The sequence below is a fragment of the Eurytemora carolleeae genome, unplaced genomic scaffold, assembly GCF_000591075.1.
Source record: "Eurytemora carolleeae unplaced genomic scaffold, Eaff_2.0 scaffold68, whole genome shotgun sequence".
In the NCBI taxonomy this organism is placed as follows: Eukaryota; Metazoa; Arthropoda; class Copepoda; order Calanoida; family Temoridae; genus Eurytemora; species Eurytemora carolleeae.
In genome coordinates this window covers 113563-125368 of record NW_019396093.1, presented here as the reverse complement: position 1 = coordinate 125368, position 11806 = coordinate 113563, and the positions used below count along the sequence as shown (strand labels likewise).

General features: G+C 29.1%; 1 protein-coding gene and 1 long non-coding RNA gene across 2 annotated transcripts; one reads left to right on the top strand and one right to left on the bottom strand.

Annotated features, from left to right (window-relative positions):
* Window positions 1-403, top strand: LOC111694713 (uncharacterized). Its single transcript, XR_002763695.1, has 2 exons — window positions 1-163; window positions 278-403. It is a non-coding gene; the product is annotated as an uncharacterized LOC111694713 (long non-coding RNA).
* A 1964-nt stretch (window positions 404-2367) lies between these two features.
* Window positions 2368-10412, bottom strand: LOC111718484 (troponin C, skeletal muscle). The gene is made up of 6 exons (XM_023494102.1): window positions 10274-10412; window positions 9929-10041; window positions 9800-9872; window positions 5703-5759; window positions 3531-3602; window positions 2368-3105 (listed from the first exon to the last, which is right to left on the bottom strand). Exons 1-6 carry the CDS (start codon window positions 10334-10336, stop codon window positions 3019-3021), a joined length of 465 nt encoding a protein of 154 aa, XP_023349870.1. The 5' UTR covers window positions 10337-10412; the 3' UTR covers window positions 2368-3018.
* Window positions 10413-11806: the final 1394 nt, after the last annotated feature.

Here is an 11806-nt window from a genome sequence, read left to right as displayed (position 1 = left end):
AGGACTTGTTGAACAGAGTATCCGTTCATGATGCAATGCATCACAATAACATTACTGCTGCTGGAGCTATTGATGCAGATGATGATGATGATGATGATGATGATGCAACTCTCTCGTTCCATGATGCTGTATCTGATGAGAAAGAATATTCCCCTGATTTCAGGTTAATATTTATTTATATAAAAGTAATATCATAATAAATTTAATTCAGAAAAAATCCAAAAAATATTACACGNCACTAATTATTTTTTAATGCCACGTTTTTTTTCTTTTCTAGGTATTCTGATATAGATGAACTCTCCCTTGGTTGAGATTTTACAAGAATTCTTCACATTTTTCCAAAAATGTTTTAAATTTTTAAAAATAAAACATTTAACGAATAAAAATTATTCTTTATATTCTATTTGAACAATTTTAGTTCTCTAAGACTGGTACATTTTGTACAGCGTGCTTTTACTTTGTTACATTTACAAAATATTTAAACTGTAAACAATAAACATATCTGCAAGTTTCTTATTTCAAGAGTGCTTCTCTATATAAACCTTTCTAGACAAAAAACACAAAGATATCTTTGTTGTTTAATCTGCAAGGAAAGGATAAAGAGCATCGTTGTGAATTAGGCATATAACTCTTTAAAATGAAGGTCACTTGAAATTACGTCAAGCGTCTCTTAAAAGACAAAAACTTTATCAATGGGTTTAAAGCACTTGGAGTACATTTAAAAGAAACAATAACAAACTGGTTTTCTTTATTAGCAGTATTCACGCATTGAACTGCTTTATTGGAATATTAACAATTTATAAAGCTTATTATTACAATAATTATAAATAGTAATAAAAGGCAACAAAACCTGAAAGGTTTTCAATACGTTTATGCTTTCATATTTAACCAGTGCAAGTGGTGGGGGAAAGGGACCCTTTTACAGAATATTAAGGGGACCCCTCCTTGGAAAAATGTTAGTGTTTAAGTCGTAACAGGAGAAAGTGGGGTCACTTTTTACTCTCTTACTCTTAATTTTAACTATTTAAAAAAAAGCTTTTATAAAGTTCCAAGGGGGATTTTTCAAGACAGAGGGGATAAAAAATGTTGTTTTTGTAATTTTCCATGTTTTTTAATCAACTAAAAGGAAATGAGTTCTTACAACAAACTAAAAATTTGTTATTACTTTATCTTAGCAACCTGATGATGTAAACCTATAATATTTCAAACGTATGTTATTAGATCTAACAACATTCATAGTTTGAAATAACAAATATCACGACTTCGGGTTGCAAAGATATACGGATTAAATGAATTAAGTTTGGGGCAAGAACTCATTTCCTTTGTTGACTAAATTGTCCTTCTCTTTATTAAAAATTTAGTTCGTTATATAAACTTTAAACAGGCGTACAAATTCAAATGTGTAAAGAATCAAGGTTTATAAAAATTAAAGATTCGGAGAATTTTTTGAGAAAACCTCGAGGTTACTGAATGTAAATTAAAACTTTAAAAAAAAAACATTTTTTCCATTTAACTTTTTCAATAAAAAACTAAATTATTCTATCAAGGGTTAAATCAAGCAATATATATTCATTAATTCTCTGCATAGTAAGACCCTTATTTAGAATTAACGATTTTTTTCAATTAAATTTACTTTTTATACTAAAAATCTTGCATAAAACAACATTTGGTCTGCGTATTGCATGGCCGTTATATACGTTTTTGGAAGTCTGCGAAAATGATTAATAAATGTCTGCAATTACGATTATTACATCTATACATAATACATTTCTTCGTTTATGTATGAATATATATATATATATATATATATATATACAGGGTGACATAAAAAAAGGAATTAGCGTTTTTTTGTGTAGAACTTTGTCGAATAATCGAAAATTTATCCGTTCAGAAGAAAAAATCATTTATCTTATAGCTTCCTGAAATTCAAGGTTTATATAGGAAGTCCTAAACTCAGAACTTTATGGAGAGACATCAAAAAGGAGAGGTTGCATCAAATACCAGGTCTATGGTTGCTTTGACGGACCTTAAAAATAGGGCAGTAGGCTTAGTTTTAAGTGACCCTCCATGCAAAGATGTTAACGTCCGATTCGCTACGATACCCTTTAAACATATGTTTGATCAAGGATAAACTAGATATCAATGTTTACGATTTAAAAAAAATAATTATTTACAATCAGAATTAAACTAATTAAACTTAAATCTAGAAAACGATACTATGTTCCACAATATTGATCTGATTTCAAGGGAACCGTTTTGAATAAGGGAATACATGGAGGGTCACGCTAACAGTCCCTTTAAACTCTTTATATTTCTAATCTAATTAAACAAAATTATAGTTTTACATTATTTATTAATTGATCAGAGCACACAATAACTTATATTTATATAAACTGTCAACAAGTATTTTTGTTTTAAATCTATACTTTCCTGTAAAATAGTCACTTTTGATATATTAAAGCGGGGATAGAATTTTTAAATATTTAACTCACACACGTTAAAACTAATCTTTTATTTACCGCCGACTTTTTAAGTACAGCATATAAAGCTGACAAAATAAAATGTTAAAGAGGGTCTTCATTTTATAAACATACATATTTTAATGATCAAAGGGTCGTATACAACTTATATACATCAGTTTTTAATTTAGCTTGAAATTTTGATTTTAATCTTGATCAGAATAAGAATCAGGATCCAGATTTAATGATCAGGATCATTTTAGGATCAAATCAAATTCTAGATCTAGATCAAGATCAATCCAAGGATACGGATCTATGGATCAGGATCAGGATTAAACCAAAGATCAGGGGTTGGATCAGGATCAGGAGTATGATCAGCTTTGGGATCAGGATCAGGACTAGAATAGATCAAGTCCAGATCTGGATCAGGACAGATCTAGATCATGACTGATCAAGACCAAAATCAGAGTCAGGACTACGATAAATTGGTCAGGTTTCAGAACAGGGATTGATATATAGATAAAAAGGTGTATCGGGAGAAAGGGGAAGAATTAAAGTTTTATTTAAAGAGAGTTCTGAACTCATCAAGAGTTATTTTCCCATCTCCGTCTTTGTCTAGTTTCGTCATCAGTGCATCTCTTTGATCCTATGCAATGAACACTTAAAATGCTTTTTTAAAAAATCAACTAGTATTAAAAACTTTTCAACAAGCAAAACATTCAAGTTTTTCACAACACAACCTTATAACCTGGAATTCGATTAAGAATAAAAAATACTGTATGACCAGATGATAACATTGAATAATTTTTTTACCCTTGTTTTACTTATTTACTCTTTAATTGTATCTACTAACTAATGCTGAAATCAAATATTTTAAAGAAAACAAGAGAAATTATTGAAATTGATTTAACAATAGTTTTCTGTGTTTGATTAAAACAATGCTAGTTTTCTTCAAATGCTGAATTTTGTTATGAAGCAGTGCAGAACAATTAAATGTTCTATTAAGAGACAAAATAAATTTTTTATAAATAAAATAAATTTTGTTGCTTTTTTAACATTTTAAAAATGTTCCTTGTTCATTTTTGCGCCAAGTTTACCGAGTTCCCCTGCATCAATGTACCCACTGTTATCTCGATCTATTGCCTAAATCATTAAATTATTATATTATATTAATGTGTCTACAGTAAGATTCATAAAACTGTGAATTAGGAAAACGACTTTTATACTTAATTTATGATTTCCAAATAGTACAAGAAATGTAAAGCACAGAACATTTGCAGTGTACACCCAAATAGCCAATTTTCAAGCACCGGTCCGGTATAAAACTCTTTGCTTTTAAGCAATATCAAAACAAAACCTAGGAATTAAGTCTTAGCCAAAAATTCAGTTTTTGTAAAACCTATATCTTTGCAAAATTATGATGTAAACCTTTGATATTTCAAACTTACATTATTTGATCTAATAGCATTCATAGTTTGAAATATTAAAGGTCTACGACATTGGGTTGCAACGATATTGAAAATAGAAAATCAGAGTTTGTGGCAAAAACTCAATTCCTTTCTTGCAATGGATCCTCCTATTCCACAGTTTATTGGGTCCTACTCTAATCAAATTTAGTCCTGTATTTTTGTCGGGTTGGAATCCAATAAATTTTTGTGTTAAAGAATTCAAATTTCCAATTTTTGAAAATTCGCCAAAAAATAAAATTGAAATTTGAAATTCTTATTTAAGTAATGTACGAAGATAAAATGAACTACAGCTAGTAAAGAAAAATTTCAAAACTTAAAAAAATTTGGGCCCGATCGGTTCAGCCATTTTGACGTTTATTGGATACAAACAAACAAAAAAATAACGTTTGATTTGCAATTTTTTATTTAAGTTCAAGGTTTAAAATTTGACAAGAATTCATGTTCTTAATTAAACGAGAATGATTTATCAAATTTTAAAGACTTAGGCGAAAACTTTGCCTAATAGTTTTTGTTTTGTTCATGAAGCCATGCCTGAAACGCACATTTTTTTGTAGGGGAGCGGGGGGGGGGGCAAAACTCTTTTTCACAGTTTAAAAGCACTTATTTCACCTTTAATTTGATCTTCCTTGTACCGTTGCCCCCCCCCCTCACTTACGGTACTTTATGCAGCTTCACTTATAAAATTTGACAGATTTTCATTTACTTATTTATTTGGTGAATTTTGAACTGCCAAGAAGTAAATTTTGAATAATCTTTTGGAAGCCTATATACTTTTTGACTCATCTAAAAAATGTCAATTTCAAAAATGTCGAAATGTGCCGCCTTTTGAAAAAATTATAATTATTTTTAATGAGGTCTTGTCTGGTCTTTTTTTTTGTAAATATAATACCATGTCGTGCATTAAAGTTTATATCCAACTGTAAAGTCCTTAATTAAAAACAGTTTTATGGTTTTAATGATGACATGAACTTTCACATTTCGTGTCATTTGTTAAAGTCATCTTCGAGCTTATTTGTTAAAAGGTTTTTCTTCTAATGTTCATTTAATCTATTTCCCATTACTTTAAATTCTCTGTGTTCTTGGTTTAAAGGATCTCTTTTTTTGTTTTAAAGTAAAACTTTCAATGACTAATCTTTTTTCTTTATTTTCATAAGCAAAAATCATTAATCTTAAGTTTGAAATATCAAGAAGTAAAAATTGTAAGTTAAAACCTAAAAAAAAAATATTTGACAGAAAATATGCAAGTATAAAATAAAGTTTAAATAAGACTGTAAAGAAGACAGATTTATAGATGTCTTCTTTACAGTCTTATTCTTTATGAGTAATACTGTATTTAGGGAACAAGTAAAAACTAAAAGTCTTTTAGCAATACTTAAAATATACACAAAGTATATCTTGCCATCAAAGTGTCCCATTGCTCCCATGGAGGTGGACTCAAAAAATTAAAAACCATGGCGTTATACAGAGATATGGACTTAAGTCTTTGTCACAAATTCATATTTTCTCATCCTTATATCTTTGCAACCTGGGACTGAATTTAATGAGTTTTAACTGCCAACAGCCGGTTCAAATTTGAATTACATAATTAAATCCTTCCTTAATCTTTAAATTTGAATCGGTGGTTCAAATTTGAACCGGCATTGGTAGTTCAGTGACGTAGCTCAAATTAATTAAATTCGGTCCTAGATGGAGTAAACCTATAATGTTTCCAAGTTCTAAACCGTTGTGTTGCAAAAACACAGGAGCGATTAGAAAAGCAGATTTTGTATCTCACCTTGAAAGCAATTTCTGCTTTGTCAATGTTTTTTGTTCTCTCCGAGTCAAGAAACTCCTGAAAAAAAGAGATTGCAATAGAAAATTGAAAAGATATCAATTTGTTAATTTGCAAATTTTTCACTAACGTATCTTTAAAAAAAAAATAAAGGAACTCAGTAGTTATTTCAAGTAAAGTTCGATTAAAAAGAGTGGCATCCGATTGACGAAGCTAGACAAGGTCGATTAAAGGGTAACGCCTTTTGAACTGGACATGCATACTCTATAAATCAAGATTTCTATGTAATTCACAGTCAAATTATAGTAAACGTTACGTTGAATTAAACTAACATAAACACAATTTTTTTAATTTTTTTTTGACTTTTAATTTATAACCGGATAAATCTTATTTCCAGGTGTACAGGTCTATTAAATTAGACATATTCATCTATTTTTAAATCGGAATAATTTTTAATCTCTAACCAGAAAAAAAGTAAAAGCTTGTATTTGTTCAAAAGAAAATAAGCACTTGATGTATTTTATTTCTGCAAACAAATGTCGGAAAACTAATCAGGGAAAAGCATTCAAGTAGTATTCAAGTATTTTAAGTAAAATCTATTTACAAAGGAATTGATTCTTTGCCACAAACTCTGATTTTCTAATCCCAATATCTTTGGAACCCAATGTCGTGAACCTTTGATATTTCAAACTTATATTATTTGATCTAACAAAAGTCATAGTTTAAAATGTCAAAGGTTTACGACGTTGGAATCCAAAGATATAGGGATTAGAAAATCAGAGTTTGTGGCAAAGACTCAATTCCTTTGCCCTTTTTTTCTCTTTTTTGTATCCAACGTCAAAACGGCTGAACCGATCGGGCCACATTATTTTGTGGAAGCTCTGATGAGTCCAAAGAAGGTCAGTGAACAATTAAATTTAAATCTAATGTACTAGAAATTCAAGGCGCTTCACGCCCTTTTTTCTAGGCTTTTAGGGCGCTATGCGGATTTTTAAAAAAAAAATCACGGATTTTCAAAAATTTAATTTTTTTTACAAAATTAAAAAACCTTTAAAACACATTTTTTTAAAATTTTTATCATTCATAAACCTTCCCTGTGGTCATGTGACGTCCCACAAAAAATTTGGGCCCGATCGGTTCAGCCGTTTTGACGTTTATTGGATTCAAACAGACGTACACCCAAACAGACAAGCCAAATTTATATATAGATGGAAAACATGTTGACATCTATTATTTTTGGAAATGCAATAATTAAAACAGAAAATTCTGCACAATTTTTTTGAGAACGGAGAAAATATATGTAGAGGTTTAAAACTTGTCTGAATGAAATGATGTACATATTTTCTACATTCATATATACTTTTCTTGTTTGTTTGTCAGTTTGTTTGTCTGTTTGTGTCCGATAAACACCAAAACGACATTTTTTGAAAATTTTGAAAATCGACGAAATTTTTTTTATAAAATCCGCAAATTTAATTTATTATTTCTACAAAGAGAAAATGTTTAAAAATAAAATAGAAGATGGGCGCGAAGCGCCCTTAAAGCCTATATTAGAAATTTTAAACATTTGTTTTCATCTCAATAGCTCTATTATAAAGGGAGTTATGAATGAAAAACATGTGAATTATGTATAAACATATAATATACATGATATACATAATATACATAATAAAATTAAGAATCTAATCAAATTCCTTTCATGGTAATAAATCTTTAGGAAAGGGTTTTTGGGAATTTTCTACTAAGTACTACTGCTTAGCAAAATTTAGGTAAACATATCTTTATAAAAAAAGATGACTTGAAAACGGAACAAAAATATGAAACATAAGTAAATTTAGTTTTTATGGAACCTTTTGGCTTTTCACTGATTTTTAAGCTTAAATTGTTCGATTTAATATCAAGAATCAAGATAAACATTATTTTATTTTATTTGAACCTCGTTTTTACAGAATATTTGAAGTGACATAAAAAATCCAATATTTTGTGTTTTATGGTGATAATTATGATGATTATCTCATATTTGGCATGAAAATAAACCTTATGCTTTTCTATATAAATATATTAATGATATGATACAATCTATAGGAAACTGAATACATATTTATTATAAAGAAATCTATAGACGATCTATTGCACGCATACCTTGTTTATATACAATAAATACATTTCTTAATCGGCAATATTTTATGGAAGAAAGAAATATTCATATAATGACATAGAAACACGAAACCCTTTTTTTATTTTTCAGTCTCTAATTTTTGCAACCTAATGTCGTACAACTGTGATGTCACGCTATGAATCCTGTTAAAATAGATCATATACATTTTATCGAATATTTTACATTTAAAGCTGTTTTAAAAAAAATCGAAAGTACATTTCTTCCACTTCTAGAAAGTGAAGGTCAAAGCATTTCTGCAGATTAATAAGTCAAAGTCAAATGTTTAAAAGGTACTGTTGGGTATCGAAAAAGCCCCTCTACAAATGAAGGGTCACTTAAAACGCTAACAGTCTCTTTAAGGTTGGAGATATAAACGGTTGCAAAGATATATGATAATTAGAAAATTAGAGTTTGAGGAGAGTTTTCAGTTCCTTTGAACTTTCTAGAACTTATAACAGGTAAAGTTTGAATAGACAAAATATATTTACTTTAATCTTCTTTATTTGAATTAATTTACAATATTGCAGAAACTTTCAAGTTAGAAGCATTCCACACGCAAACCTCGCTATGTAAACAAACTATTTAAAAATTGAAAATAAAAAAATATTTTTTCTATTTACATGTATATTCAGGTACAAAAATTTAAATGTATAAAATCAATTTTTAGAATTCCCATTGCTTTCCATTTTTGTTTATTTAATCTAATAAGAAATTATAGTGGAAAATACTAAAAAAAACTTTAAAAATAGGCCGTACAGTCACTGTTATCGTAATTTACAAGTCGTCACGTTATTGCAATGACCGATTTACACAAGTACCGTTAGAAGTTTGGTCTGATCAAGTACAGATTAGGTATCAAATCCAAGCTGGTTATTTTTAATTGTGGTTTCTTTACAAAGGATATCTTACGCATTTTTACTGCAGGAAAACATATACGAATTATCAGAATTAGTCACTTTAAAGCCTAAAAAACGTCTTTATCTTCCACATAATTATTGACCAGACAAAGTTTTTACGGGACAGGTGTGAATCGAGCATTGTCATCTTTGCACGGAGGGTCACTTTAAACTACGGTTACAGTCCCAATAACTCTAAAAATGCTTTTTAGTAAAAGTAATTTAGATGCTATGTTTGTATGTTTAATATTTCTAACTGAAGTTTTTCTTGTTGTTGTCTTACACACGTGACACAGGTAAAAAGGAATGTTTTTAAATAAAATATAAGCAACATTTTAGTTCTTCACAAAAAAATAATTTTTTGTATATCGTTATTTTTGCATTTGATACTTTGGAATTCGAAAAAGCAAACGATTAATATGGTTTCTAATGATTTGAGTCATTATTTATTAATTATTTATAGGATTCAGCTAAAATACCCTTTCCATTAGACACTTTGATTTCTGTCTTCTTTAATCACGAATATTATAGTCATGAAAACTGTTGATTAAGGATTAAATATTGATGTTTTGACGCATTAATTATTTCTGAACGTTTTACAAAGAACAGCTACACAGTAATTTTTATTATAATAGAATTAAAATTCATATCACCAAATGACCTTTGCCAAATTTTGAAAATAAAGCTAAGCCTTGACAAAATTCTGTTTACCAATGGAAATATTTAGAAAATACTTATAACAAACGGTATTAAAAAATAACGAAAAGAGACGTTAATTAAAACTTATAAAGAATTTCGTTAAGTTTAGTTAAAGCCCAGCTGATACTGTAATAAGGTTTTTTTTTTATTCAACACCAAAACTAACATTTAACTAATAGCAAGTGTTCTTGTGTTTCCTTTAGAAAAAAGGTTCCATTAAAACAAGGATTAAATAATTGAATTGCTGATACCTAGACCAATAACTGAAAAATAACCTCTGAAAACATACATCATTTACTGATAATACAAATATAGTCAAAACTCAAAAAGGAGAAAAGATTCAATACCTTGATAAGAGAAGATTTTTTAGCAAAGTCCATGAATTCCTGTCTGTCTATATTTCCATGATCATCCGATAATCTGGTAATAATAATAATGTTAAAAATGATAATAAAAACTATATAATAAAAAAATACTTTTCTATTTTTGCCATTTCCCTAGAGTCTGGTTGAATTTTGTTTGCGTTGAGAACTTCTAGGAGACTTTTCACAGATATAGGTCCCCCTCCCCCTCCACACTTAGACATCACCTAAAACATGAGAGATAAAAGAAACTGAAACTCGTCACAAACTCTAATTTGTCTAATATATTTGCCCTCTGATTTTTCACTTTATGAATTCCGATGAAATATCCTAGGTTTGCAACATTAGGCTGCAATGTTTTAGGGATAAGTAAATTAAAGTTTGTGGCGAGCAATCCAAGGTATCCAAGGATTTCTCTGAAATCCCCCCTCACACATCTTTTAAAAATAAAACACAAACCTTTTCCACAGCTTCCCGCATTTTCGCCTCTTTCTTGTTCTTCAAATGAGAAACGGCGGCCATTTTTTTGTGTATTTTATTCGTCAAATATTAAGATTATCTTTTAATTGATAGATAGAAATTGATGTTAAAAATTATGATTAATACGTGTTGCACATATTTTCTGAAAAGTTAGAAAAAAATCATATTAAAGCAATTTTATATTTTTAAAAAGAAAATACTAAACTATGTTTGTTATATAAGGATTAGTCGAAAAAAAGTTTAACATAAAGGCCATGTACAATTTAAGATTAAATTGACGTATAGCACATCAAAAAAAGTATAAAACGTTATAAATAGTAAGTATGTAAGTGTAATAAATGTACATCACTTTTATTAAATAAAACAAAAACATACAAAATTAAAATATGCAAAAATATCATATATATACTTTGCTTGTCTGTATGCCTATTTGTATCCAATAAACGTCAAAACGGCTGAACAGATCGGGCTGAAATTTTGAGCGGGACCTCCGTGACCCCGGGGGCCCAGGGAAGGTTTATGAATGATCAAAATTTCAAAAATTTGTGTTTAAAAGTTTTTTATTTTTGTAAAATTTTGAATACTAGCCTTAGAGGGCGCTTTGCGCCCATCTTCTAAATTAATTGTGAACATGTTCTCTTTGTGCACATCGTAAAACAAAACAAAAATAGTTCGCGGATTTTCACAAAAAATTTCGTGGATTTTCAAAATTTTCAAAAATTTAATGAAGATCGAATTTTGATGGAGACAAATATTTAAAATTTTGATCATTCATAAACCTTCCCTGGGGTACCTAGATGTCCCACAAAAAATTTGGGCCCGATCGGTTCAGCCGTTTTGACGTTTATTGGATACAAACAAACAAACAGACAAACAAACAGACAGACAAACAAGCCAAATTTATATATAGATAGATTATAAAATCCACAAAATTTTTTTTATACTGTGCAAAGAAAAGATGATCACAGATAAACCCTAATTAAAAGTTGAAATAGAAGATGGACACGACATCAAATTTTGAGTGAAAAATGCGTGCGTCTATCAAAAACTAAATTAAACCAAAAAAATGTTCAATCGATAATTTTTTACTCAAAATCCAATAAAAACGTAAAAGACCTCGTTAATTTATCAAACAATCTACGTTCGATAAGTTTACTGACATATATCTCTGTACTCGACGAACGCGCAAAGGTTTAAAGGGTACCGTTGTAAATCGGGCACTGCCCTCTTTAAAGGGATTGGCCGGCAATGTATGGTAGTTGAACTGAGTTTGCAGTATTATGGAGAAATTTTTTATGATTCATTTCAGACCTATAATCAGACGTTTTTTAAATCAAATATTTGTTCAGAAAGAGCGCAAATTCATTATATTAATCCTCATTTATTTTTTTTATGATTCATTTCAGACCTATAATCAGACGTTTTTAAATCAAATATTTGTTCAGAAAGAGCGCAAATTCATTATATTAATCCTCATTTATTGTCAACTTTGCAGGGATAATTTTGAGAATC

Coding starts and splice junctions, on each gene's coding strand:
- LOC111718484 (XM_023494102.1), bottom strand. CDS start 10,336: ATGGCCGCCGTTTCTCATTTGAAGAACAAGAAAGAGGCGAAAATGCGG. Junction 9,873..9,928: donor GAAATGGCAAAAATAGAAAA/GTATTTTTTTAT, acceptor TATTATTACCAG/ATTATCGGATGATCATGGAA. Junction 3,106..3,530: donor TTGGCGCAAAAATGAACAAG/GAACATTTTTAA, acceptor TTCATTGCATAG/GATCAAAGAGATGCACTGAT.